Source organism: Esox lucius, chromosome 24 (genome assembly GCF_011004845.1).
Source record: "Esox lucius isolate fEsoLuc1 chromosome 24, fEsoLuc1.pri, whole genome shotgun sequence".
NCBI classification, from domain to species: Eukaryota; Metazoa; Chordata; class Actinopteri; order Esociformes; family Esocidae; genus Esox; species Esox lucius.
The window spans coordinates 2815185-2842780 of NC_047592.1; the positions used below are offsets into that span (position 1 = coordinate 2815185).

The window sequence follows — 27596 nt, forward strand, 5'->3', positions numbered from 1 at the left end:
AAAAAAAAATTTAATCAATTATTAATCAATTAAATCAATCAAGATTTAATTTTCGTTTTGACACAACAAGTAAATAAAATAGCGAAAAATAACAGATTTTTCATGTAGGCATTTACGTTTTTATTCATAAGTAGAAAATGGTTGCAGATTTGTATTATAATAATACATAAAACAAGTATTGTAATCAGAGGGGGCAGTTACAGGAGTATTGTAGTCAGAGGGGGCAGTTACAGGAGTATTGTAGTCACGGGGCTATTACAGGAGTACTGTTGTCACACGGGGCTATTACAGGAGTATTGTAGTCACAGGGGGCAGTTGCAGGAGTATTGTAGTCACAGGGGGCTGTTACAGGAGTATTGTAGTCACAGGGGGCTATTACAGGAGTATTGTAGTCACAGGGGGCTGTTACAGGAGTATTGTAGTCACAGGGGGCTGTTACAGGAGTATTGTAGTCACAGGGGGCTGTTACAGGAGTATTGTAGTCACAGGGGGCAGTTACAGGAGTATTGTAGTCACAGGGGGCTGTTACAGGAGTATTGAGGTCACAGGGGGCTGTTACAGGAGTATTGTAGTCAACTTCCTCTGGGTCAGAACAACATAGTCCACTGGTCAGATTTCCTAACCAATGGGCCACTTTGCAGCCCCAAAATGTGTATCATCTGCCCTGTTTCATTCCAAATCACAAGGCATTTTAAAAACTGTTTGTTGCCATTTTTTAAACTAAACAACTGTAGAGTGATTTACCATTGCCAACTTATTTAATAGTCATGTGATAAATGCATAAATCGCCACACGTTTTCCTGTGTAAACTAATAATGACTTGAGTCGGCCGGGCATCCTGATAAAGACATGCAAACATTTATTTTGTTTATTTAATCTTTATTGCTATATCTTACAACCAAAACACCATTACATTTTACAAAGCCTTCTTGGGAGTATAATGTAGACCACAGCAATGTTAATGAACTGACCAGGGACGTCACAAACCGTGGGCTGAGGCACACCCTCCGCGCATCAAGACAACATACCACCCGACGGCTCTCGTTGAACGTTTCTTACCACCATACCAGCTGCATTAATGTCGGCTTACAAAACTTTACAAAACTTTACAAAAATGTCAGCTTTATTATATAGTAAATACATTCTGTGTATGTGTTTTATTAGGTACTTTATAATTGTAAAGTTTATTTATAATTATAGCATGGCCAGAGGCAAAAGTTCTGCTGTAGGGAATGGTTACTGGGATTAAATAAAGAGACAACACAGAATGAAGACACACGGAAACTGCACAGTAATAGCAGAGATACACTAAAACTAACTGCTAAGTTCAGCACCTTTTCCTATTTGTAGACCCCCTCTGTTAAAGCGAATTTCAGGTTTTTGTTTCAGCAACCGAAATGTTATATTAGTCTAATAAAGCGTTACCAATTAATGTAATCCATTCAAAACACAATGAAAAGAAACCAAATGTGTTTTGATTTAGAATGAAATGCTATTCTGTTGTAATGATTGTCCCTATGTCACTCAATGTAATGTTCTACAGTGTCTTTTTCCATTGACTCACTGCACAGCCCCTCCAGGTCTTTGACTCACTCTCTCTTTCTCTCACCCAACTTCTCAGCACCTACCAAGCAATATTCATTTTCTCAGCACCTACCAAGCAATATTCATTTTCTCAGCACCTACCAAGCAATATTCATTTTCTCAGCACCTACCAAGCAATATTCATTTTCTCAGCGCCTACCAAGCAATATTCATTTTCTCAGCACCTACCAAGCAATATTCATTTTCTCAGCGCCTACCAAGCAATATTCATTTTCTCAGCGCCTACCAAGCAATATTCATTTTCTCAGCACCTACCAAGCAATATACATTTTCTAAGGGCCTACCAAGCAATATTCATTTTCTAAGGGCCTACCAAGCAATATTCATTTTCTCAGCGCCTACCAAGCAATATTCATTTTCTTTCTATACTACGCTACCAGCTTTGTGAAGCTCACAATATACAGTTTTTGATAGTGGGTCACAGAGTTGCTGATTCTGTTCTGTGGGGTCCGTCTATCACTCAGGGTCGGCTTTGACTTCTTCCTCTTTGCCGATGCGGTTTCTCCATGTTTGGTAAATGCTGACGTGATTTCTGAGACTGTTCCCCTTGACACATTTAATATTTTAGCAGTTTTTTGTGACTGATGCATCTGCAATTCAGGAACCAACTATTTGGCCTCCCTGGAACTCTGCGGGTTACTTTAATCCAAATATTAAAGTGCTAATTGTCAGACCTCTTATAGCTGACACATATGAACTGTCAGACCTCTTATGGCTGACATATGAACTGTCAGACCTCTTATAGCGGACATATGAACTGTCAGACCTCTTATAGCTGACACATATGTACTGTCAGACCTCTTATAGCTGTTCTGATAACCTCTTATCAAGCGTATGTGATCTCTGCAGTGACGTTTGTAATTGTGATTTAGCTACTTTAAAATTAAAAAGTAACAGTCCTTTTCCGTGGGTTTCCGTTATTTTCTCCACACCCTGTACCTGCATATTCCCCCACTACATCACTGGGAACAAGACTGCACCTACCTGGTGCTACAGACTGGAACAGCTTTCTCTTCCTGACATCGCTAAAGGCTGCTTATGTAACCCCAGGCAAGAAGTGTTGTCAGTCTCCCTGCGCCCAAAACGTGACACTGGCTACATACACATACATTTATATACAGCAACATGGTATGTAAATGTTATCTCCAGATGACAGAATTCAGCTCAGCACAATTCAGTAAAAACATCTTTCATAAGATTTAAAAATACAGATGATTTATACTGATAAATGAAAGTATATTTAGGTCTGCTTGCCAATGTTTCATATTAGCTATATCAACAGTCTCTCCAGTCTCCAGTTTGGATCCTTCTCTCCAGCAGAGAGCTGCTCCAGACCTAACCCTCCAGGACTATTGTCCCTCAGATCTAGCTCTATCAGGTGGGAGTGGTTTGACTTCAGGGCTGACGCCAGAGAAGAACAGCCTTCCTCTGTGACCTGACAGCCTGACAGCCTGAAAAAGATGATTGTTTTATTCAAATTTCCAAACTTTTCTCAAAACATAATCCTATAACAAATGTTTACATCGACGCATCAGTCAAATATTATATTATACATTTAGTAACAGTGTTGGTCAAATCAGCAATACAAGTAATAGAGGTAGAAATTCTGCAGTTGATTCAAGAAAGATGCCCACCCCAATAAACACCACCTACTGGACCCCCCCGCCACAATCATCAGAGGCATGACCAGGGCTCCAACCCACAGCCATGAACGATTTCAGCCTTTAAGTGCAGAGACATTAATTTGATTATCTTTCCAATAAATATTGACAGTCCTCTTCTAGGGACAGGATGTTTAATGTTTGATTTTATCCATTACTCAATGCAGCCTAAGGCAGGAATACATTACTACACTGTACCTGAAAAAGAAAGCAAAAATAGTCCATTTTATGATCACTTTGTCATCACACATTGGAACAAGTCAGTTCAGTGAGCACAGTACTTGAGGGAAAATTAGTAACTTGTCTTTCGGCATTTAGTAGAAAACCTGTAGCCGACTGGACTGAGATCTACTGAGATCTACTGAGATCTACTGTCTAAATCCGATGTCACACAGTGTGTAGTAGGTAGATTGTGGGCTAATGCCTAATTTGTGAAAAAGTGGGACTTTTGAGGTGTAACAAGATTGTCAGATGGATGAGCATCATGTAACTGGAGGGGAAAATTAAAGATAAACAAAGTTTTTACAACACAATGTGATCATTCATTTATTCAGTCCAAGATACCTAACACTAACCTTAGGATCTCCAGTTTACAGTGAGGACTCCCCAGTCCAGCAGAGAGTAGCTTCACTCCTGAATCCTTCAAGTAGTTGTTACTCAGATCCAGCTCTCTCACAGGTGAGTTGGGCATCTGGAGTGCGAAGGCCAGAGTTTCACAGGAGCTTTCTGTGAGTTTACTGTATGAAAGTCTTCAGGGGAAGTAAAAATATGGTAAAAATGGGGTGGTTTCCAGTAATTAACTGGCATATCTTTAGAGTAAATGCATAATTTGTTTAAGAAACTATATCACTTACAGGGCTTTTCTGCAGCACCTCACAACTGGGAGTAGTCTTGCCCATCCTGCCACTGATGTGTTGTACTTCTTCAGATCAAACTCTTCCAGCACCTCTTCAGACATCAGAAGCATGTAAGCCAGCACTGAGCAGTGTGCAGGACTAAGTTTAGTTACTGCTTCTTCCTTTGACTTCAGGTACTCTTCAATGTCTTTATGCACCGAATTGTCTCTCATTTCAATCATACAGTGAAACAGGTTTAGGCACCTCTCAGGAGAGAGGTTTTGCCTCTTGATTGCTTTCAGATAGGTCAGTACTTTCTTTGAGATTTCGGCACTGCTCTCTGTCTGTGTCAACAGACCACTCAGGAGTCTCTGATTGGATTCCAGAGAGATTCCCAGGAGGAAGCGGAGGAAAAGGTCCAGATGTCCATTCTTGTTCTCGAAGGCTTTGTCCACTGCCCTCTTCAAAAACTCATGCAGGGACCACTCACCAGGAGATGCTGTGGATGACTTAGACCCAGCCTCCAAAAAATAATTTAGTGCTTCCATGTTCTTGACTGTGTAGGACTGGAATACATAGAGAGCAGCGAAGAACTCCTGAATGAGCAGATGCACAAAGCAGTACACTTTCTTCTGATAAAGCACAGACTCGACTTTCAGGATTTCTGTGCAAATCCCAGAGTATACAGAGGCTTCTGTGACATTAATGCCACAATGTCTCAAATCTTCTTCATAAAACATGAGATTGCCTATTTGTAGATTTTCAAATGCCAGTTTTCCAAGTTTCAAAAGAAATTCCCTGTTTGATTCCAAAATCATCTGCGGATTGGCCTCATCTCTTCCAAGATATTTCTGATTCTTCAGGTTGGTCACAATGAGCAAAAAGTGAATTATCATATCAGTCAAAGTCTGAATGTCTTTCACACTTTCATTTTCCTTTATTGCTTGCTCAAGCACTGTTGCAGAGATCCAGCAGAAGACTGGGATGCGACACAAGATGTGGAGGCTTCTTGATGACTTCATGTGTGTGATGATTCTTTTTGCCATGTTTTTATCACTGAACCTCTTCTTGAAGTACTCCTCCTTCTGTGGGTCATTGAACCCCTGTGTTTCTATCACTCTGTCAATACACTCAGGAGGAATCTGATTGGCTGCTGCTGGTCGGGAGGTTATCCAGAGGAGAGCAGAGGGAAGCAGGTTACGCTTGATGAGGTTTGTCACCAATACATCCACTGATGATTCCTCTTTTATGTCAGACAACTTTTTATTTGAATGGAAATCTAATGGTAACCGACTTTCATCCAGACCATCAAGGATAAACATCACTTTACAGTTAGAGATGTAATTTCCAGACAACTCTGACAGATGAGGGTGGAAGATATTCAGGAGGCCATAAAGACTGTGATGATCTTGAATAAAATTCAGTGTTTTGAAAGGAAGTACAAAGAGGAAATCTACTTCCTGATTTGCTTTACTTTCTGCCCAGTCAAGGATGAATTTCTGCACAGAGACGGTTTTCCCAATTCCAGCAATGCCTTTCATTAGCACTGTTCTGATGGATTTTCTTTGTTTAGGTAAGGGTTTGAAAATGTCCTTGTAGTTGATTGCATTGTCTTGGGATGTGTGTGTCCTGGATGCATTCTCAATTTGCCAAACCTCATGTTCAGTATCAATACCTTCACTCTCTCCCTCTGTGATGTAAAGTTCAGTGTATATTTGGTTGAGTTGTAGACTGTCAGACTTTGAGATACCTTCAGAGATGTTGCTGTACGTGTTCTTTAGGGTATCTTTGTGCATCTCTTTCACTATCTGCACATCTTCTGCAAAAACAAAAGGTGATGTTACCAGCCTGCAATGCATTTGTAACTATTGGGACTGGGACATTTTTTGTTTCAATCTTGATGATCACAGCTTACAACTCATGGAAATGTAAAATTCGGTATCATAATATATTACAGTTAAAAACATTTAATACAAAAATGTCTACCTGAGAAGAGCTCTAATAAGCTAATTAACACATATGTTTCCTAAATATAGAATTTATGCACTCATAAAAAAAGGTTGGGGGTCCTTTTGCATGAATTACTTCATCAATGCGGTGTGGCATGGCATCAATCAGTCTGTGGCACTGCTGAGGTGTAATGGAAGCACAGGTTTATTTGATAGCGGCCATCAGCTTGTTGGTGTTGTTGGGTCTGGTGTCTCATTTTCGTCTTGAAAATACCCCATGGATTCTATGTGGGATTCAGGTCAGGTGTGGGCAGCAAACCAGTTACCAGTTGATTTGGCCCTGTGGGCAGGTGCCAAGTCCTACTGGAATAGGAAATCAGCATCCCCATGAAGGTTGTCAGAGCATGAAGTGCTCTAAAATCCCCTGGCAGACAGCTGGATTAACTCTGGACTTGATCAAACACAGTGGATCAACACCAGCAGATGACAGGGTACCCCAAATCACACTGGACTTCAAGCAACATGGATTCTGTGCCTCTCCACTCTTCCTCCAGACTCTGGGACCTGGATTTACAAATTAAGTGAAAATGTACTTTCATCTGAAGAGAGGACTTTAGACCTCTGAGCAATGATCCAGTTCTTTTACTTTTTTGCCCAGGTCAGACGCTTCTGACGTTGTCTCTAGTTCTGGAGTGCCCTGACACTAGGAATGCGAGACTTGTAGCCCATTTCCTGGACACGTCTGTGGGTGGTGGCTGTTGACTCCAGGAGTGGACTCCAGCTTCACTGAGTCCACTCCTTGTGAAGCTCCCCCAAGTTTTTAAAGCAGCTTTGCTTGACAATCCTCTCAAGGCTGCGGTCATCCCTGTTGCTTGGGCACTTTTTCATACCACACTTTTCCTTTGCAGTCAACTTTTCATGAATATGCTTTGATACAGCACTCTGCGAACAGCCATCCCTTTCAGCAGTGACCTTCAGTGGCATACCTTCTGGGGCTTACTCACTGAAGGTGTCAATGAGTGTCTTCTGGACACCTGTCAAGTAGGCAGTCCTCCCCATGATTGTGGTTGTGAGTGCTGAAGGCTCAGGGAGTAAATTAGCTCATTATAGCTCCTCTCAGGTCGACATTTCTGTATTGTAAATGTAACTCTAATATTTTGAGATACTGTATTTTGGATTTCCATGAGCTTTAAGCCGTAATCATAAAGACTGAAATAAAAAAGGCTTGAAATGTTTCAATTTATGTGTAATGAATCCAGAATATACAGTTAGGTCAGGAAATATTTGGACACTGACAAAAGTTTTGTTATTTTGGCTGTTTACCAAACTTTTCCATGTTACAGTTAAATAATAAATATGGGCCTAAAGTACAATCTCTCAGCTTTAATTGGAGGGTATTCACATTCAAATTGGAATAAGGGTTTCAGAATTACAGCTCTTTAATATGTAGCCCCCTATATTTCAAGGAACCAAAAGTAATTGGACAATTAACTCAAAAGCTGTTTCATAGACAGGTATTGGCTATTCCTTTGTCATTTCTTCATCAATTAAGCAGGTAAAAGACCAGGAGTTGATTCCAGGTGTGGCCTTCGCTTTGGAAGCTGTTGCTGGGAACCAACAACATGTGGTCAAAAGAGCTCTCAATGCAAGTGAAACAGCCCATCCTTAGGCTGCAAAAAAAATCCATTAGAGAGATGGCAGGAGCATTAGAGAGATGGCAGGAGCATTAGAGAGATGGCAGGCACTTCACTTCATGTATGGACAATTACCCAAAACATACCGTGAAAGCAACCATGGGTTTTTTTATGGCAAAGAAGTGGAATATTCCAAGTCCATCACCTGATCTCAACCCGATCTAGCATGCATTTCACATGCTTAAGACAACATTTCAGGCAGAAAGACCCACACACAAACAAATAAAGACAGCTGCAGTAAAGGCCTAGCAAAGCATCACATATCTGGAAACCCAGCTTTTGGTGATGTCCATGCGTTCCAGACCCTCAAGCAGTCATTGCCTGCAAAGGATTCTCAACAAAGAAAATGTTATTTATGATTGTGTTCATTTGTCCTATTACATTTGAGCCCCTGAAATAAGGGGACTGTGTATGAAAATGGTTGCAATTTCTACAAGTTTCATACGATATTATTGTTCATCCTCTTGAATTAAGGCTGGAAGTCTGCATTTCAGTTGCATCTCAGTTGTTTCATTTCAAATCCATTGTGGTGGCGTACAGAGACAGAATTATGAAAATTGTGTAGGGGTCCAAATATGTCCGGACCCAACTGTTTGAAGGTGCAACTATTTTATTAGAATTACGGGATTCTTTTCCATGGTATTTTACCTGTATACTTTAACACATACCAACTGTTTGACTTTTAATAAGTAAAAAAGAAGGACTTGGGCATTTTTTTTTGAACATTTTGCTGGGAGAACATTGTAATTAATTTTAAGCATATTGTTTATAAAAAAAAGGCTTACCTCCACTTTCAATCCTCAGAAGACTTCTCTTTCTACTCATTGAAGAGCCAGACTGTTCTGTGAGCTGTTTAAGTAAACTGTGTCCCAGAAATGTTAATCAGAATATATATAATATATATAATTCTCTGTAGATTCTCTGCAGGATAGTTACCAATTTGCTTATGTTATACATCTTATGTTATACATCTTATGTTATACATTTTATGACTTAAGTTCACACAGGGTGAAGGGCGTGATATCGCTAGGTTAGCATTTGGACTGTACCGCTCCCATCTTCCAATATTTTATTTTCATTCTTGACTTCCGTTGCTACGAAGTCAAATATTTTTTTTTAAATTGACAACAATGGTTTTATTGATGATTTCTAGGTGAAATGTGTTTTGCCATTGTTTCTTACCTCTGGTCAGGGGACATCCTTTCTTCATTTCCAAAGGTGACAGGGAGGCCTATTGACATGTCAGTCTTCATAGACAGACAGCTGGGTGCTGGAGACTCTGATCTCTTTCTCTTCACTCTGGTAAAGTGCAGTACATTGTAAGCCTTAAACCCACAAGGTCAATAAGAAACTGAAAGTAAAACTAACCAAATTTAGAACAAAGCTCTAATTAATCCAAAAACATTTTTTTTTTAAATATGCTTAAAGAAAATGCTAGATGTTATTTCTTTCTTACCTTTGATCAGGCTGTTTCTTTTCTTTTCCAAAGGTGACAGGGAGACCCATTGACATGTCAGTCTTCATAGACAGACAGCTGAGTCCTGCTGATTCACTGTAAAAACAGAGATAAGTACAAAGCAGGGATGGGATGAATTCCGAATTGAGTTGCAAATTTCCTTTCAACTCCAATTCAATTTTAGAATTGACTACAGTGATGATGTATGGCAACCAACACTGAAACACACGGCTGATAATATAACATACAGTACAATGTCATTCCCAACTCCTGGATACTTGTATTAGATATCAGATTTAGTTCAGATGTTCAGAGGTGTCAATAATTGTGGAACAGATGTTTTCAAGAAAAACATTTATTCCATTATTATTTTTCTCTTTGAACATTTTACTTGAATTAAAGGTGAGATTTCTAGAATGTGTTTAGTGTTTGATCAAGCTGATGAACAACAACACTGTTTTGTCAAACCTTCATCAACAGGGGAAATAACTGTGTAGTGTATTGTATGTTTGAAATGAGCCATCTTTACAGTTCTACTTTATGTTCTACTTTATTTATACTTTATAATTAACTTTCAAATTCTGCTTCCGATGGGATTGAAATTAGAATTTCAAAACTTGCGTTGAATTCAATTACATTCCAAATGTCATAATTGACCCCAGACCTGGAAGAAAGTGAGCTCCAATTAAACCAAAGTAAAAACTAAAATAATATCAAACACCAGAATTGCCTTATATCTTACCTCTGGTCAGGGGACATACTTTCTTCATTTCTGAAGTTGACAGGGAGACCTATTGACTTGTCAGACTTCATAGACAGACAGCTGGGTGCTGGAGACTCTGGTCCGCCTTTCTGCTCTGCAGGGACCCCCTCATTTGCACCACTGGAGAGACTCATTTCCAGGCTTCAGATCTGTAACTTATTAATACAGCATACCTGTTGTTTCAGTAACATAATTTTTGTAAAAAATAAATAAATAAGAATTTAGGAGAACATTAATATATTGCACAAAACTTCTTGTGTGTAAACTTGATTTGTCAAAGTAATTTACTACGTGGACTTCAATATTTGCCATTATAATTTAGAGGTGGTGGATATAATGGTAGAGGTGTGTAACTGGCTACATTTTCACTTCAAAACAGTATAGACGGGGTATATGGCGACTGGTGACTGATTTGACTTGGAATTGAAATGTAGAATTTCTGCGCTGGGCAAGATTTTATACGTTACCGCCTGTGTTTACATAAAGCTACAGCAGCTAACGTATTCATTAGTTTCAACTCCTGGTAGAGTTTCAGAGAAACATCACATGTCCAATTATAAAGCCTACTACACTCTACGGTCATTATATTGCTACGGATTTCTTTGAGTTGTCAATAGTGCGCAATAAAACCCGGTTTTTCTATTGTGGGACTTTTTTTATATGAATAAAACCGGTGTCAGTTGCTTTCTCCCAACTGACAGTTTGTGTTATGCCCACCCCTTAGAATTTCTCCACGCAGCAAGCTACCCCGACCACTGAGCTGTGCACCACCTTTTATGATCAGGTTCATGTTGCCAACAGTTCAGGTTCCTCCTCGGTTCACTTGGCCCCACCCCCGCAGCAAACGATCGCTCCTCTAGTTCACAGATTCCGCGACATCCCAACAGTTCGAGCTATACTACAGGTAGCCTACTAATTGTCGAGCCCCATCATCGACATTTCAAGACAGCTGTGGAGTGAACGGTACGTTGTTAATAGTGTTCCTTGAATATCATTAGTCTTGAATACACTGTCAATTTCCTCATTATAGCAAGATTTATATTCAGAAAACGTTTCGAAGTGTCCTATCTTTCTTATTGTTTTAAAAGGTTTTTACCAATCTTAGGTAGGCCTGCACAGATATTTCTATCGTATTCTCCGGTCAGCATTTACTACATTTTTGTTATTTATTAAGATAGTTCATCCAATTTCGAAAGAACATTTTTGATGTTTCATCAGTACAATGTAGTTATTTTGGGGTCAAAAAACCATTCCTAAAATAATAATAAATGTTGTTCAAAAACAAACAAATTTAGCTATTTATTTTCCTTTATAGTTTGTCACAAAATAAATTGCTAAATTTGTTTGGGGGGCCGTATTCAAAATTCAAAACGCCATTTGTCACAGTGGTCATTCTAGTCAACGCAATTTTTGTCCGTTGTTGCTTTCACTTCCAAAGACTGGAACTTGACACCTAGATGAATTGTCATGAGCTGCTAATAACTGCACCTGCTAAGACAACCTTATCCATCTATACATCTATTTATATCACATATGGTGTGATTGACTGATTTCTTGCATTTATTCACTTGTATGGTGTTTTGTTGTATAGTGTTTTGAATGTATTTACGAGTAATTAATTCTGGTTATGTCTCTGAAATCTTCGTCGTTGTTTATGAGTACTGGTTCTCAATTGGCCTCCAATGCCATGGTTAAAAAAGGGTGCAATAAAAATTAAGTTTCGCTTGTGGAACAAATTTCGTGTAGCTTTCCCAGACCAGAATATGCGTTTTGCAAGCTAAAATGTGATATGCAAGAGCGACCCGTCACCTGACGTCCTTATAATCCCTAGGAAACAATAGCCTTTGCACTATAATATATATTTTTTTTAATATATAATTTTCACACAACCACGTATCCTAAACCATTGCAGACTGGCGTTACGCAGTAAGGCTACTTCCCGTTTTTTCTTTTGGAAAAAAACTGTCGTCCGCCATATTAGCAAAATGAATATATAGCCCTTGTATTTCCAAATAATAACACTTTTCCTCATTCCAATTTGACGCATTGACGATTTAGTTGATAGAGAAAGTACGCTTTACACTTACTGTATTCAGGCTCTCAGGTGACACGCAGTTGTTAATGGACCGTTTCTGTGTTAGTAAACAACGATGACGTATTTCGTGGGCGGAGCCGAACTGGTGTCCGAAAGTGACAGTTACCTCTTTATAAAACTGAAGGCCATCTTTTTTTTGCATTCCTATTCTGACATCCAAAGGAACCAGACATTTTTATCCTTTAGTCTGTGGATCTTGCCCGTTTCCCTACATTCGTTCCTGCAGTTTTCTGCCACCACCAAACTTCAGTGACGTCCACTCCAAATGGGTCTAGACTCCAAAGAATGCGGCGTTTCACCCGGGGAGGAGTTTTAGATGACCCATGTGGGTTCTCAACAGCGTCAAGAGTGTAAATAGCAGTTATGCTAACATTTCATAAATAATACAAAACACTTCGAACTCTTTATTACACAAAAACATTTCCATTCAAATGAGTGACAGAAAAAAGACCTGATTAATACAATAATTGCTGTGCTGGCGAGTTGTGACTCCATCCTCTTAAAAGCGGCCTGTAACGGTGAACACCTAACGACATAAATAAGCCGATGTTCCTATCATTGAGTTATGTGCATGTAACTTGAAGAATGTGAACAATTTAAATTCAGATGTATTTTACATGCAAGGCGTTTACTATTAATAATATTGTACACCATCTAGACATGAATAATTAGAAACGTACATAGACAACATATATTTACATTTGTTAAATTGGAAGTAATAGGTTATATTTATTATTCCAGATTAGTAGGCTACTGTATTATACTACTGCGTACTCATACTCTCTGAAGAGATGAATACGTATGATAACCTCTTAACAATAGTCTAGTTGTCCCTTTCTTCTGTGCCGTTCTTCGTAAAAGTGCCAGATCCATCTGCGAGAAAGACAGAAAATATTATGTTGTCATTTTTTCTAAAAACATTAGCCTGTACAATGTATGGAGAATATTTTGGGTAATTTAAAAAAAAATGTATCTCCACATAGAGATGGAAGATTTCTATGAGGGGAATTTGTGGGAGATTTTTCTCAAATGAAAAAATATTACAATACACTTCGGTTATATAAGATACATGAATTCACCAGATTCAGACCATGTGCCTCCAACCACAAGAGGTTTTCTAACGTTACTGTAGCTAGTTAGCTACCGGCAAAGGTCTGGTTAGATGTAGACCATGCTTGCACTTTACAGTCTAGCTCTCCGAATTATCATTTCAGTCTATAATTAAGAAAGCATACTAAGTTGATAGTAGTCAGGATAAAGGCGTTTTTTGTACAAAATTCAAGTTTAGCCAACATTCTCAATACATGTAGGTAGTAAATTTACTCACCGTGGCTTCCAGTTCTATACAGTTGTTATGACGCAGATTATTTGTTCGTATGTTTACTAACTTTTGTGTGGTCGACCTAAAGCACTCTCTAGTGGTGGCGTCAGGAACAGTTCCACGTTTTCATGACAATATAGCCGAAGAATTGTCTTGATTATACGACCGAAGGAAGCCGAGTGGCTAACCTGAACACCGGCAAACCACGGTTGACAAAATGGCACTGAGGTGACTTCTAATCGTAATTTAGGAGCCTGTGAACCCAAAATATAAACAACTTCTGCAATTCACCAACTGTGATCCTTGGAAAAAATCTTTACACTTGAACAGTTGCCCTGACTTTGTGTGTTCATGGGTTAAGTCTTCTTCCAGGCAGGTTCATCACAGCTCCAGTTGTTTAACATTTCTTAATAGTTTCCCTAATAGTGGAGATGTGCATTTTTATACTTTTATTGCCTTTTGATGATTTGTGAAGATCAACAACCTTTTTTGTTTAATATAATTTGTGTGTTCTTTGGCCTTTCCCATGTTGATGGATGACTGAGGGATTGTAACCTGTGTGACTCCTCATATTTATGCCCCATTGAAAAAGGATGTCATGGATGACCACTTAAGTTTCCCAAAGACTTGGAAAAACTTTAAAAAGTACAATATTAATTGCAATATACTGTATAGCATTTAGATTTTGTTCATATTCTTTTTTATGGGTGCCAAAAAAGCTTACAATAATTTCTTGATGAGTATTTATCCATCCATCCATCATCTTCCGCTTATCCGGGGCCGGGTCGCGGGGGCAGCAGTCTAAGCAGAGATGCCCAGACTTCCCTCTCCCCAGACACTTCCTCCAGTTCTTCCGGGGGGACACCGAGGCGTTCCCAGGCCAGCCGGGAGACATAGTCCCTCCAGTGTGTCCTAGGTCTTCCCCGGGGTCTCCTCCCGGTGGGACGGGACCAGAACACCTTCCCAGGAAGGCGTTCAGGAGGCATCCGAAACAGATGCCCAAGCCACCTCAGCTGACCCCTCTTGATGTGGAGGAGCAGCGGCTCTACTCTGAGCTCCTCCAGGGTGACCAAGCTTTTCACCCTATCTCTAAGGGATCGCCCAGCCACCCTGTGGAGAAAGCTCATTTCGGCCGCCTGTATCCGGGATATTGTCCCAAAGCTCTTGACCATAGGTGAGAGTAGGAACATAAATTCACCGGTAAATCGAAAGCTTTGCCTTGCGGCTCAGCTCTTTCTTCACCACAACAGACCGATACATCGACCGCATTACTGCAGAAGCTGCACCGATCCGTCTGTCAATCTCCCGTTCCATCCTTCCCTCAATCGTAAACAAGACCCCTAGATACTTAAACTCCTCCACTTGAGGCAGGCACTCTCCACCAACCTGAAGTGGGCAAGCCACCCTTTTCTGACTGAGGACCATGGCCTCGGATTTGGAGGTACTGATTCTCATCCCCACCGCTTCACACTCAGCTGCAAACCGTCCCAGTGCATGTTGAAGGTCCTGGTTAGAAGGTGCCAACACGACAACATCATCCGCAAAGAGCAGAGACGAAATCGTGAGAAGTGTGATCCCCCTGTAGTTGGAACACACCCTCCGGTCCCCCTTCTTAAAGAGGGACCACCACCCCGGTCTGCCATCCCAGAGGCACTGTCCCCGACCGCCACGCGATTTAGTTCATCTTCAAAAAAACATTTCAAACAAATTGGTTTTTACTCAACTCTCCACTGTGTAAGAAATTATTATTGATCATTGACATTTATTTTCATTTGCTCTTTTTTTAAACCAACCTGAACTAAGTGCCATTTCCAAATAAATGATAAATGTATAACACCTGAATTTAATTTAGTAGTAAAATAAGATCAAGTATGTATTGGAAAATGTGAGTTATCATTGCTTGACCTCTAACATGTCTACTGTATTGGTCGTGGTATGTTATATGAGCGCTAGCTCATAACCCATCTTTTCAGTCAGTGACAAATTATATTTAATTAGCAGTCCAAAAAACAAATTATTTTTGGGGGTCTTCTAAACACCAATATTTTTCTGGATTTAATAGGAACGCTTACCCATAAAAGATCCTAGTCATTCTTGCTGAAGATCAACTTAAAACATCACACTTCTAATCTTTAAAGTTAGAATATCAAAATCAGACAATCACACTAATCTCATAAAACACACGTTTAATAAAAAAAATACAATACAGACCAATCACTGCTCCAATCACAAAGGACCCCCCCCCCCCAGGCCCCCTTCATTAATAAGCAAACCGTGGCTTGCTAGACTTCTGATGTCATCACAAATGACCTCAAATGTAATTTTTAACCCCCCCCCCCCCCCCCCGAAAATGGCAAAATTCCTCATAAGGCATAATAACATAAAGTTGGAATTTGCAGCAGTGATGTTCTTTAAGGTATAAACATGTTGTGTAGAAAATTTAGATTTGGAATGTTTATTTTATACCAAAACCAGTGTATAAAGTCAGCCTCAACCTGATCTCTAACTCAGACTTAAAATGTTGTTTAATGCAGTAAAAACCAATAAGTAAAAACTTACGATGCCATTGACTCACAAACGGAGTGTTGAGACAGAGATGTCTCCTACAGAACCTATAACAACATACAAATATCTCAGAATTCTCCCAAATCCTTCTATTAAAGGTAGATAGTTTTGACAAAATACTTATTAAACAAATTAAACTAAATAATGAACTGACTGGCTTACAGTTGCAGTGTCACGAGTGTAGGTGGAGGAGTCGGTCGTAGGAGTTCGAGGAAGAAATTAGTTTTATTACTCAAGTTCAAACGCCGTATTATGTTGTTTTGTGATTTTACCTTTTATTTTTTCTAACTGGAAAACTCATTTTCGTTGATAGTTTACTCCTCCCTCCCCACCTGGGCCCCTCCTTAAGTCCTTGGTGCCAAGTGTATAGTGGAAACAGGAAAGAATGGAGCCAACATTTGCATAAATCACAGGTGTAGCCCTGGTACCAGGGCAAAGTACCAGAGGAAATGAGGCATAAGTGAAAACACTATGTAAATTAAAATTGAGCACAATATGTTCGTTGTCGAAGTAGTTTGTCCATAGCAATATAACCATAAACAGTTTTACTTTAGTCTTACTACAATGTAGCTACTCAAGCTTGTGGCCACTGAAGTTTAGGTCTATCCTGAACAATTCCTAATGCATCATTTGTTTGGTCAGTGGCGAGGATCGAATCCCGGGTGACTACATGGTTTTCCGTGTCTCTAATAACTACGCTGTTTAACAATGGTAGGTCAGTCAGTCAATCAATCACTAACTCACTCCGTAAGAGAAATTTGCTCTTCTTGGCCGGCTCCACTCACATGGTCCGAAAAAAGAAATAATCCTAATAATATCGATCTCTGTGTATATTTTTTAACGATAGTGACAAAGGCTCGGGTGGCTTACACTCCACAAGGGAACCTATCCTATCTGGCACAGAGACACGCAGGATGGACAAGGCACCTCAAACCCTGGATAGAGGGGCTCAGTGAATCTGCAGTGAAATGTGTGAAGGAGAGCCCGGTGCTGCGTACCGCTCACCCTGTAGAAGGACAGAGTCCCCGCCTCCCAGTCCAGGTACACTCCCAGTCTGTGGGAACGAGAGGGAGCGGCAGGTATTGACATTCTGGAGTGACCATGTTGGACAGAGTAACCCTTATTGGAGCAGGTCAGACTCCACGACCTCTCGTTGCGCCCAAGTTTACATCTGTCGCCGGTCCCCCTCCTGACAATGTCTCCATAGGTCACCCCGATGTCAGCTGATCCAACTGCCTCAACCTCCCAGTAACAGCGCCCAGATAGACCCTCTCTACACAACACCTGTTTCACTGACTCAAATCTCTCTGGGCGGCCAGGATACAGCTGCTCTTCTCCGACCCCGGTCACCTTCCGGTTCTCCTCAGACTGGGACAGTTCGCTTTGGGCTCCGACCCCGGTCACCTTCCGGTTCACCTCAGACTGGGACAGTTCGCTGTGAGCTCCGACCCCGGTCACCTTCCGGTTCTCCTCAGACAGGGACAGTTCGCTGTGAGCTCTGACCCCCGTCACCTTCCGGTTCTCCTCAGACAGGGACAGTTCGCCGTGATCGCCGACCCCGGTCACCTTCCGGTTCTCCTCAGACAGGGACAGTTCGCTGTGAGCTGTGTCCGGGTCCAGTGTGAGATCACAGGCATCTGCAGGTGAAAAGACTGGTTCAGCGTAGATACAGAAGAATCAATATGATCCAAGGTGAAAGTAGGGACCATGTTGACATGTTTATTACATTGGTTTTGTAGATATGTATATATAAGCCTATAATTCCTGTTAATGTAGTAGTCTCTGATCTAAAAACAAATTATTAGTGTGAACTGTGACAAACTCCTGTCATTGTGTGGTCACGACACAATAATTTCGACTTTGATACCAATACCAGGTTTTGTATAAAAATACTAAACTCTTAAACAGTACCAAAGCAAAAACAAATTAAAAATAATGTTTGACTGAAACAGATTTTTTAAAACATTGAACAATGTGTTGGTACCTGATCTAAGATTTATATGGGGTGTCTGAGGCTGTATAATTACAAATAACATTATTACAGAAAACAGAAATTGTAATCCAAACTTAAACTACTAAAAGCATAGTAAATGTAATAACTGCATAATAACTACTGACTGCATAATTACATCATACTAATTACTGCATAATAATTTTATCATAAACAATAACTGCATATCCATGGGAACTTGTTTTGATCAAGGGAAGCTGATGATGGTTGAACAAATATCAAACAAAATGTGCCCTCGGACGAAGTTTTGTGCATCCTGGTGGTGGCGGACAGGTGGGCAAACAGGAAGTTAGTGATTTTCTGGATCTCATCAAGATACAAATAATTAGTATAAAAGGAAACCTGGTTTCTATTCTGTAATAAACATAACCCCAAAATAAGGATTTATTGTTAAACAGTTAAAACCTGCCTTCTGATGCAACAATGTCTTACAGTACGTGCCACCACCACCGGCTGAATAGTAAACTTGCCACTGGAAGGTATTGGTGTAAAACCTAAGCAGGGTTTTTTAGTAACTGCACTGGAAAACTTGCCACTGGAAGGCATTGGTGTAAAACCTAAGCAGGGTTTTTTAGTAACTGCACTGGAAAACTTGCCACTAGAAGGCATTGGTGTAAAACCTAAGCAGGGTTTTTTAGTAACTGCACTGGAAAACTTGCCACTAGAAGGCATTGGTGTAAAACCTAAGCAGGGTTTTTTAGTAACTGCACTGGAAAACTTGCCACTGGAAGGCATTGGTGTAAAACCTAAGCAGGGTTTATTTTAGTAATTGCAAGGGAAAACTTGAACAGAAGATGATTAGTTACCCTCACCTTTTAGGTCATCATCACTCATTATCTTCTCATCTAACTATCCCACACTTCTATTGTTCACAGCAAACCACAATGCATGTTGACATTATTTTCACTTCTTAATGCAGCTGACATACAGTCATGGTGAGTAATGGATTAGTTGGCTGTAGTGCTGAAGGTTTAGTATCATTTTAATTGTTACAGGCTCATGTTTTACCAGTACTGTATACCACTATTATTTATACTTTTATATTCACTTACTTTCAACCCCTGATATAATCATTAATAATTTTAGTATTTACGTAACAAATATACTTACATTTATTCAAGCCTAACTTCAGCCGGCTACATCCTCCATATTTTACACTGGAAAAACAGAAATATTAATGAATTAATTAAGAGAAATTAACAGAATAAAAATAAGTGGAACTGACAATTAAATTACCACAATACTTTCCCTGTGCGAAGTTGATCCCCTACCCAACGCAACATTTCAGCAAAATAGTCTAAATCGTTTGTGCTGTTAACATTAATAGAGATTCAAGAATATTTTCCAGGTCATTCTGAGGACCCAACATGCTTTAAATCAACCAAAAACAAAACGTTTAACAGCACAAACGAAGCGCAAACGATGAGCCTATTTTGACTCAATATAGAGCATGGTGGGGGACTGAGTGACATCATCACCAATAATTAAATGTCTAATATATAAAATACTGAAGCAATAAAAAACTTTTAACTACACAAATGAAGCACAAACAAATGAGACCATTTTGGTTGATTTTGGAGAATGTTGGGGGGCTGAGTGACCTCAGAATGACCTATAAAATATGATTTAATATCTATAAAATGATAGAACAAAAGAAAATGTTAACTTATTTTGCCAAAGTCTTGTGTTGGGTGGGGGGCCAACTTCACGCAGGTCAATACTTCACATACTTTAGAGCCTTTAGTCTCCAGTTAGGGTCCTCCAGTCCAGCAGAGAGCAGCTTCACTCCTGAATCTCCTGGATGATTGTAGCTCAGATCCAGGTCTCTCAGGTGAGAGGGGTTTGACTCCAGGGCTGATGCCAGAGAAGAACAGCCTTCCCCTGTGACCTGACAGCCTGACAGCCTGCAGAAAGATTATGGAAAGGTATCTCACCTGTTACCAGCCCCCTTGAAAAATAATATTTTCAGCTCAGATTGGTTTAGAGTACAATTCTGACCACAAAACATTTCCTCTTACCCACTTTCATACATAACTTTATGTATCCTAACCCTAGCCTGCACACTGCCTGCTCGTTCAACATGCAAATCGCTCAATCTCTGGCGAGCTGTCACTGAGCCCAACCTAGCGTGCACACTGCCTGCTGGGGCAGGGCGTGTCTTCCTAATCTATGCCAGCGAGAGCCAGTCAACCAGTATAGGGGAAACATCCGTCTCTGCAAATATGAATAAGTATTTAGTATTTGCGTGAAGTATTACGACGATGCCATGTCAATGATTTGTCAATGTTAAAATAGCAATTTACTTTATTGTATGTTATGCATGTATCACGCACCTGTGATCCCAAGTATCTCTAAAAACATCCATGCATCATTTTCTTTTAATTATATCTCTGCATGAAGCCAGAGAAGCATCATAAATAATGGGGAAACCAGACACTTATTAAAATTAGCAAGTGAGTTTTTGCTAGCGAGTAGTAAAGAGAAGGGACTTCAAGATGCAGAGAAAATCTGTCCTGCCATTGGTAGTAGCCAAACTCCATCACCTCCCGCTTGCTGGAAATTAGCATAAAGTTGAACATCTCATCTCTCAACTGTCGCTGGGAGATTTTGTCTCAGAGTAGCTCCGCCCGCTGTTGCCGTGATTAGCTGGCTCCCATTGGAAGTGAATGAGAGCATGCCTCTTTGTCGCTCTAGCGAGCGGACAGTGTGTAGGGCAGGGCAGTTTAATAGTACACTGAGCACTTCTTTATCACAAACTGCATTTAACCTGAAAAGGCCTGTTTTCCACTGGTGGAAAAAAAATTACGTTTTTTTCACAAGGTTTTTAGAATATTTGCAGTGTAGGACTTTTCAGGTGGAACAGGATTTAAGATGGATGATCATCATGTGACCAGAGAGCGCTGTTAAAGATCTAAAGTGTTTAGAACCCAATGTGATCATACATTTATTCAGTCCAAGATACCTAACACTAACCTCAGGATCTCCAGTTTACAGTGAGGACTCCCCAGTCCAGCAGAGAGCAGCTTCACTCCTGAATCCTTCAAGTCGTTGTTACTCAGATCCAGCTCTCTCACAGGTGAGTTGGGCATCTGGAGTGCGAAGGCCAGAGTTTCACAGGAGCTTTCTGTGAGTTTACTGTCCGAAAGTCTTCAGGGGAAGTAAAAATATGGTAAGAATGGGGTTGTATGCACAGTAATTAACTGGCATATCTTTAGAGTAAATGCATCATTTGTTTAAGAAACTATATCACTTACAGGGCTTTTCTGCAGCACCTCACAACCGGGAGTAGTCTTGCCCATCCTGCCATTGATGTGTTATACTTCTTCAGATCAAACTCTTCCAGCACCTCTTCAGACATCAGAAGCATGTAAGCCAGCACTGAGCAGTGTGCAGGACTAAGTTTAGTTACTGCTTCTTCCTTTGACTTCAGGTACTCTTCAATGTCTTTATGCACCGAATTGTCTCTCATTTCAATCATACAGTGAAACAGGTTTAGGCACCTCTCAGGAGAGAGGTTTTGCCTCTTGATTGCTTTCAGATAGGTCAGTACTTTCTTTGAGATCTCGGCGCTGCTCTCTGTCTGTGTCAACAGACCACTCAGGAGTCTCTGATTGGATTCCAGAGAGATTCCCAGGAGGAAGCGGATGAAAAGGTCCAGATGTCCATTCTTGTTCTCGAAGGCTTTGTCCACTGCCCTCTTCAAAAACTCATGCAGGGACATATCTCCAAGAGATGTTGTGGATGCCCTAGGAAAACTTCTAGATGATTTAGACCCTTCCTCAAGAACATACCGTAGTGCTTCCATGTTCTTGACTGTGTAGGACTGGAATGCGTAGAGAGCAGCAAAGAACTCCTGAATGAGCAGATGCACAAAGCAGTACACTTTCTTCTGATGAAGCACAGACTCGACTTTCAGGATTTCTGTGCAAATCCCAGAGTATACAGAGGCTTCTGTGACATTAATGCCACAATGTCTCAAATCTTCTTCATAAAACATGAGATTGCCTATTTGTAGATTTTCAAATGCCAATTTTCCAAGTTTCAAAAGAAATTCTCGGTCTGATTTCAAAAGATTTTGTGGGTCTGTCCAATCTTTTTCTGAGTATTTCTGGTTCTTTTGGTTTGTCAGAATGAGCAAAAAGTGTGTAATAATTTCAGTCAAAGTCTGAGGGACTTTCACACTTTCATTTTCCTTTATTGCTTGCTCAAGCACTGTTGCAGAGATCCAGCAGAAGACTGGGATGTGACACAAGATGTGGAGGCTTCTTGATGACTTCATGTGTGTGATGATTCTTTTTGCCATGTTTTTATCACTGAATCTCTTCTTGAAGTACTCCTCCTTCTGTGGGTCATTAAACCCCTGTGTTTCTATCACTCTGTCAATACACTCAGGAGGAATCTGATTGGCTGCTGCTGGTCGGGAGGTTATCCAGAGGAGAGCAGAGGGAAGCAGGTTACGCTTGATGAGGTTTGCCACCAATACATCCACTGATGATTCCTCTTTTATGTCAGACAACTTTTTATTTGAATGGAAATCTAATGGTAACCGACTTTCATCCAGACCATCAAGGATAAACATCACTTTACAGTTAGAGATGTAATTTCCAGACAACTCTGACAGATGAGGGTGGAAGATATTCAGGAGGCCATAAAGACTGTGATGATCTTGAATCAAATTCAGTGTTTTGAAAGGAAGTACTAAGAGGAAATCAATTTCCTGATTAGTTTTTTTTTCTGCCCAGTCAAGGATGAACTTCTGCACAGAGACGGTTTTCCCAATTCCAGCAATGCCTTTCATTAGCACTGTTCTGATGGATTTTCTTTGTTTAGGTAAGGGTTTAAAAATGTCCTTGTAGTTGATTGCATTGTCTTGGGATGTGTGTGTCTTGGATGCATTCTCAATTTGCCAAACCTCATGTTCAGTATCAACACCTTCACTCTCTCCCTCTGTGATGTAGAGCTCAGTATATATTTGGTTTAGTTGTAGACTGTCAGACTTTGAGATACCTTCATAGATGTTATCACAGGTTTTCTTTAGGGTAGCTTTATGTTTATTTTTCACCATTTGGATCACATCCTCTGCAAAAGAAAACCTATTTTAACCTGTATTCAGGGCCAGACTATTGTTGTATAAAAGGAACTCCAAGTAAGTGACAGGAAAGGCTTACCTCCATATTCATTCTCCAGATGCCTGAATCTCTTTGTACACTGAGGACAGCCAAACTCTCCTGAAGAAACCAGGTGCTCCCTGCTTTTGGTGATGCACTGTTTGCAGTAACTGTGTCCACAAGGGATGGAGACCGGGGCCCTCAGCACCTCCTCACATACTGAACACCTGGACTCCTCCTCTGGTTCCCTTTTCATGTGATCCAAAAACAAACAGCATCAATCCACAGTCGTTTTGGATAAATGTCTTGCAAAACATGGCCTCCTCTACCCAATTTGTGTAAAAATACAAAAATCTTAATAATTGACACCCACGCATTTACTACTTGACAGTACAGCACTTGGTTTACTATAATGTTTGATGAGATGGGAGAACACACTGTCTCCTGCTCTCATTTAAGGACCGGTTCCACCTGCCCAGGTCCCAGACAATTCTTACCTCTGGTCAGAGATCATTCTCTCTCCATGGAATTAAATCCCACCCCCCTTCCCTTTAAAATAATAGGCCCCACCCTCTTCCTTTGAAGATAATTTGCCCAGGTCCCAGACAATTCTTACCTCTGGTCAGAGATCATTCTCTTGCCACTTCTAAAGGTGACAGGGAGACCCATTGACTTGTCAGTCTTCATAGACAAACAGCTGGGTCCTGGAGAATCTGATCTCTCTTCTCTGTTAAAAACAGAGGAATCAAAGCAGCGTTGGGGTCAATTCTAATCTGAGTGGCAATTTTCCCTTCATCTACAATTATGTTTTAGAATTTACCTGCATAATGTGTGGTAACCAACACTGAAACTAATGAAACAATACTGAAACATCGCCCTGTCCAGGGTCATAAGCAGCAGGACAGTTGACAGGCAAAAGTGAATAATATAGCACTGAAACTGAAATCATATTGGTAGTCTAAAACACAAAGTCAAAACACTCATAGTTGGAAATAAGATATATGGTGGAAATATTTAGAATTCATAATGACTTTACAACAAAACATTCTAAGATATTTCGAGGTTTATATACTTTTAATTTACAAGTTATGGTTGAATTCAATAATTTTCGGAATACATCCCAAAACTGATAAGTAACCTACTACTAATAGTAAAAGCAATAATAAATTCCCATTGTACATATCAGAGTGGCTGTTTCTTACCTCTGGTCAGGGGACATCCTTTCTTCATTTCCAAAGGTGACAGGGAGACCCATTGACTTGTCAGACTTCATACACAGACAGCTGGGTCCTGGAGACTCGGGTCGGTTTTTCTGCTCTGCAGGGACCCCCTCATTCCCACGACTGGAGAGACTCATTTCCAGGCTTGAAATCTGTAATTGTTCTGGCATATTTATTGTTGTACATAGAAACAGATATTTTATAAATATAGATTCCTTCATTGCCTACAATAACTTTGGGGGAAAGTCAATTTTTTTTTTTTTTACCTTTTAGCAGAAGAATTGCAGAAGTGAATCATGAATCAACTCAAAATACATCATAAATGTAACTCAAATCGAAGTCATCTCAGAAATAAAATGAATGGTGATATAAAAAATAAATAAAATGAATGGTGAACATTAATCAACTGAGTGGTGATGAGATGCCTGCTTTCAGCTTCAATACTGAAACCTTTGGATTCAGTCTTGCTGCTTTGCATTTTAGTTTCTCACACATTGGCCCCTTTTCATGAAACCTCAGAAAATATCTCAGATTCAAGAGTGAGAAGAGACGTACGATCATCTCCAAGTTTGCTTTACGGCACTGTCGCACCTCTTCAAAATGAGCGTAGATCAGATGAAGCCGTGGACGCGAGAACGCGCCGCATCTGTCCTTATTTACATTTGACACCTCTAATTTATGCGGGGGTGGCGATCATCAACCTATGAATTGACAGCTTTCTGCATAAATTATAATATTTATATATTAATTAGCCCCCCCCTAAATAAATCAATATATCAGTCAATATATTTTCTCAGTGATTTCTTTTTTTCATCACATGTTCCATCGCATCTAAAACAAATTGTATAGAAACTGTATAGAAGCGTGTTCATTTGACAGCATGTTCAGAAGTGTGATGCTTTGAACGTAAATTGCTCATCTAAGCGCCCTTTCTTCTGTAAATAGTAGCTAATGTCACCCTACCATTGGCCACCTTCATTATCGGCCATTTCTAGTGGTCAGATAAGCCCACCACCATTTTTTATAGAAATGTATGGAAGTTAAAAAAAAATTGGAGATTTTTAAAATGTAATTTGCAATTCGTGAAATTCAACTTGCACGACAGACCAGATGTCATGGAATATTAAAGTGATCAGTCTTTTTTTCTTTACCGGAAGGCAAGAAAGCTAGCGACACTTAATTTATGACTTGATAAAATGCTTACTCGGTACAAGACGTTTTTCAAATTTGTGGTTGGATATGCCAATAATAGATTAGTTAAATCCAATTCTTCAATTTCAACTGAACACCGTTGCAAAACTATCCGTATTTCACAGATGTATGTTTGTTTGGGTTTGAAGTTAAGGTATTTCAACGTATTCTGTTCAGAGAAAGCGAGATCAGGTTGTTAAATGTTTCTTTTTTTAATGACCTCCTTCCCGAGATGAATAGCCTATATAGAATATATATGTAGATGTTCATTTACTACTAATTATAGGCCTTGTTGACAAAAGTATTTTGGCAGTTTTTATGTGCCTTTAGTTGCTGTTGGATGTAGTGGACTTTAGTTTCTTTATTTGGATATAATTTAAATCATGAGAACAGTGTCTTACACAAACTATGAGACCTGTGTAGTTTTAGCCAACCTTCACAAAATATAACTTTATTTTAATACATTTTACAACCGTTGCTACTCTCAAAATACATGATGAAAATATGAGTTGACGCCACGCCCCCGTGATTGAGTGTGTGTCCTGGCAACCTGTTAGGGGGCGTGGCGTCAACTCCGGGGTGATGCCGGTGCCAGCTGTTTCCCCTTGATGATCAGGCACCTGTTCCCGATCCCACCACTTACCGGCAGCACTTAAAGCCGAGCCCTGACGTCTCGTCCCTGCCGGATCGTTAGTCGTACTTTGTATGCTTAGTCTCACTTACCTGTTCGTTATATGCTTTGTTCCAACCTGTTTTCCGTTCCGTCACAGGATTACCTGGATTCTGCCTCCAGGACCAGATCAGCTACCACGCCCTAATCTGCATTCATCTTCCTGTCTACCTGGACACCTGCAACCGTCTGCACGCCATCCTCCCTGCCAGCACTCCATCCATACTCACCTACATCTTGCTGTCGATTTAATCACCCTTCACTGTCACTACGTGTCTGCTTTTGGGTTCCGCCCAGGCCCTGACACACACACACCCCCCAAAACGAGGCTTAGCCCCACCTATCCATTCATTTCTAGTGATGCCCCTAGGTGGCACCAACTGAAGTTTTTATTTTTTTCCCTTTGTTCCAGTCTAACGTTTTCTTATCTCATACTTTGTAAAATGCATTTGTCTTCAAAGGTGTCAAGCTAAAATCCCATATGAATACTGAGTGGAATCAATTATTTGTCACATGTATGAATGCATTGTTCGTTTTTAAAACGAATTTGTCTGGTAGTCAAATGCATGATTGATTTGATCCTAGTCACATTCGCAAAGCCTGTTAGTGGTTTTTATCTTTTGCGCTACCCTCTTAATTCCGAAGTTATATATTCATCTTTATCCATGCGGCTTGAGGTTAGCTTTACTGCTAATGAATTTATCACTGCACTGTTTCGTTTCCTTTGAAACGGTTAATAAGTAGGATAATAATAGTTACTCAACATTGTATGCTTAACATGAATATACTCCAAAATAACATATTAGGCTATTTCATATAGGCTAGCTCCACGAAATTATTTTTGACAAATTAATGGATTAAGTCAGTATAGCGAAGTCCGGGCCCGTGGTAAAATTAAAACGTTTACCAAAACGCGTGTCTCGCCGACCGACAAACGGACATCTCGCATAATTCCCGCATAATTTGTGTACTGTCAGCGAAGTCAGCGCTAAGAGAATGTGAAGGGGGAAATGAAAACAAATCTAGAACGTTGTATTTAGAAAAAAGCCTCTAAAATAGTTGCTTCAATTCCCTATATGCTAAAACATTAAAATGTAAATCATGCTCAACTGAAAACAATGGCTTACCTTTGTTTCCTTTCGGTCAACTACACGAGAACAAACATTTCACGAGGCATGTTGTAGATGAGTCATCTCCACAAGGCTTCTCGTTAAGCGTCGGTTACACAAAATGTGCCTCGTAATCCATAACTGCACAAGAAAGATCCACCAACCGTGTGTACACCCATGTGGGGATCTGCACATGACAGCTATAGTGGCTGAGTTTGCGCTGGTTACCATAGTAAAAACTATGCTCTGGTGAAGTTATGGTTTTGGTACAGTATGTCGTCTTCAAGTTAGCCTACTTCACAGATGTTGTATGTTTTTGTAAATTTAATAAAAATGAACGCC

General features: G+C 40.1%; 2 protein-coding genes across 8 annotated transcripts; both read right to left on the minus strand.

Moving 5' to 3' along the window:
- Positions 1-115: 115 nt before the first annotated feature.
- On the minus strand, positions 116-27596 carry LOC105008630 (NACHT, LRR and PYD domains-containing protein 3-like). 6 transcript variants are annotated; one of them, XM_034290356.1, is made up of 10 exons: positions 26199-27596; positions 24267-24436; positions 23681-23791; positions 23125-23312; positions 21211-23035; positions 20930-21103; positions 19687-19860; positions 19067-19113; positions 17362-17582; positions 16254-17307 (listed from the first exon to the last, which is right to left on the minus strand). In XM_034290356.1, exons 2-10 carry the CDS (start codon positions 24419-24421, stop codon positions 16831-16833), a joined length of 3372 nt encoding a protein of 1123 aa, XP_034146247.1. In that variant the 5' UTR covers positions 24422-24436; positions 26199-27596; the 3' UTR covers positions 16254-16830. The 6 variants fall into 6 exon arrangements, 5 of the variants coding, with proteins under 5 accessions (XP_034146249.1, XP_034146247.1, XP_028973607.2 ...); XM_029117774.2 differs by having other exon boundaries at positions 16254-17582; positions 27273-27596; XM_029117773.2 differs by having other exon boundaries at positions 16254-17582.
- On the minus strand, positions 4117-12158 carry LOC105006509 (NLR family CARD domain-containing protein 3-like). 2 transcript variants are annotated; one of them, XM_020043453.3, is made up of 6 exons: positions 12052-12158; positions 9944-10119; positions 9202-9297; positions 8928-9044; positions 8531-8607; positions 4117-5921 (listed from the first exon to the last, which is right to left on the minus strand). In XM_020043453.3, exons 2-6 carry the CDS (start codon positions 10096-10098, stop codon positions 4117-4119), a joined length of 2250 nt encoding a protein of 749 aa, XP_019899012.2. In that variant the 5' UTR covers positions 10099-10119; positions 12052-12158. The 2 variants fall into 2 exon arrangements, with proteins under 2 accessions (XP_019899012.2, XP_019899013.1); XM_020043454.3 differs by lacking the exon at positions 4117-5921 and adding an exon at positions 7678-7721.

Excerpts from the sequence above, each read along its gene's own strand:
- LOC105006509 (XM_020043453.3), bottom strand. The coding sequence starts at position 10,098 with ATGAGTCTCTCCAGTGGTGCAAATGAGGGGGTCCCTGCAGAGCAGAAA. Across the intron at positions 9,045-9,201 it reads AAGAAACAGCCTGATCAAAG|AGTGAAGAGAAAGAGATCAG; the intron begins GTAAGAAAGAAA and ends GCACTTTACCAG. Across the intron at positions 5,922-8,530 it reads TCTGAGGATTGAAAGTGGAG|AAGATGTGCAGATAGTGAAA; the intron begins GTAAGCCTTTTT and ends TTGTTTTTGCAG.
- LOC105008630 (XM_029117774.2), bottom strand. The coding sequence starts at position 24,421 with ATGAGTCTCTCCAGTCGTGGGAATGAGGGGGTCCCTGCAGAGCAGAAA. Across the intron at positions 23,036-23,124 it reads TCTGGAGAATGAATATGGAG|AGGATGTGATCCAAATGGTG; the intron begins GTAAGCCTTTCC and ends TTTCTTTTGCAG. Across the intron at positions 21,104-21,210 it reads AGGTGCTGCAGAAAAGCCCT|ACTTTCGGACAGTAAACTCA; the intron begins GTAAGTGATATA and ends CTTCCCCTGAAG.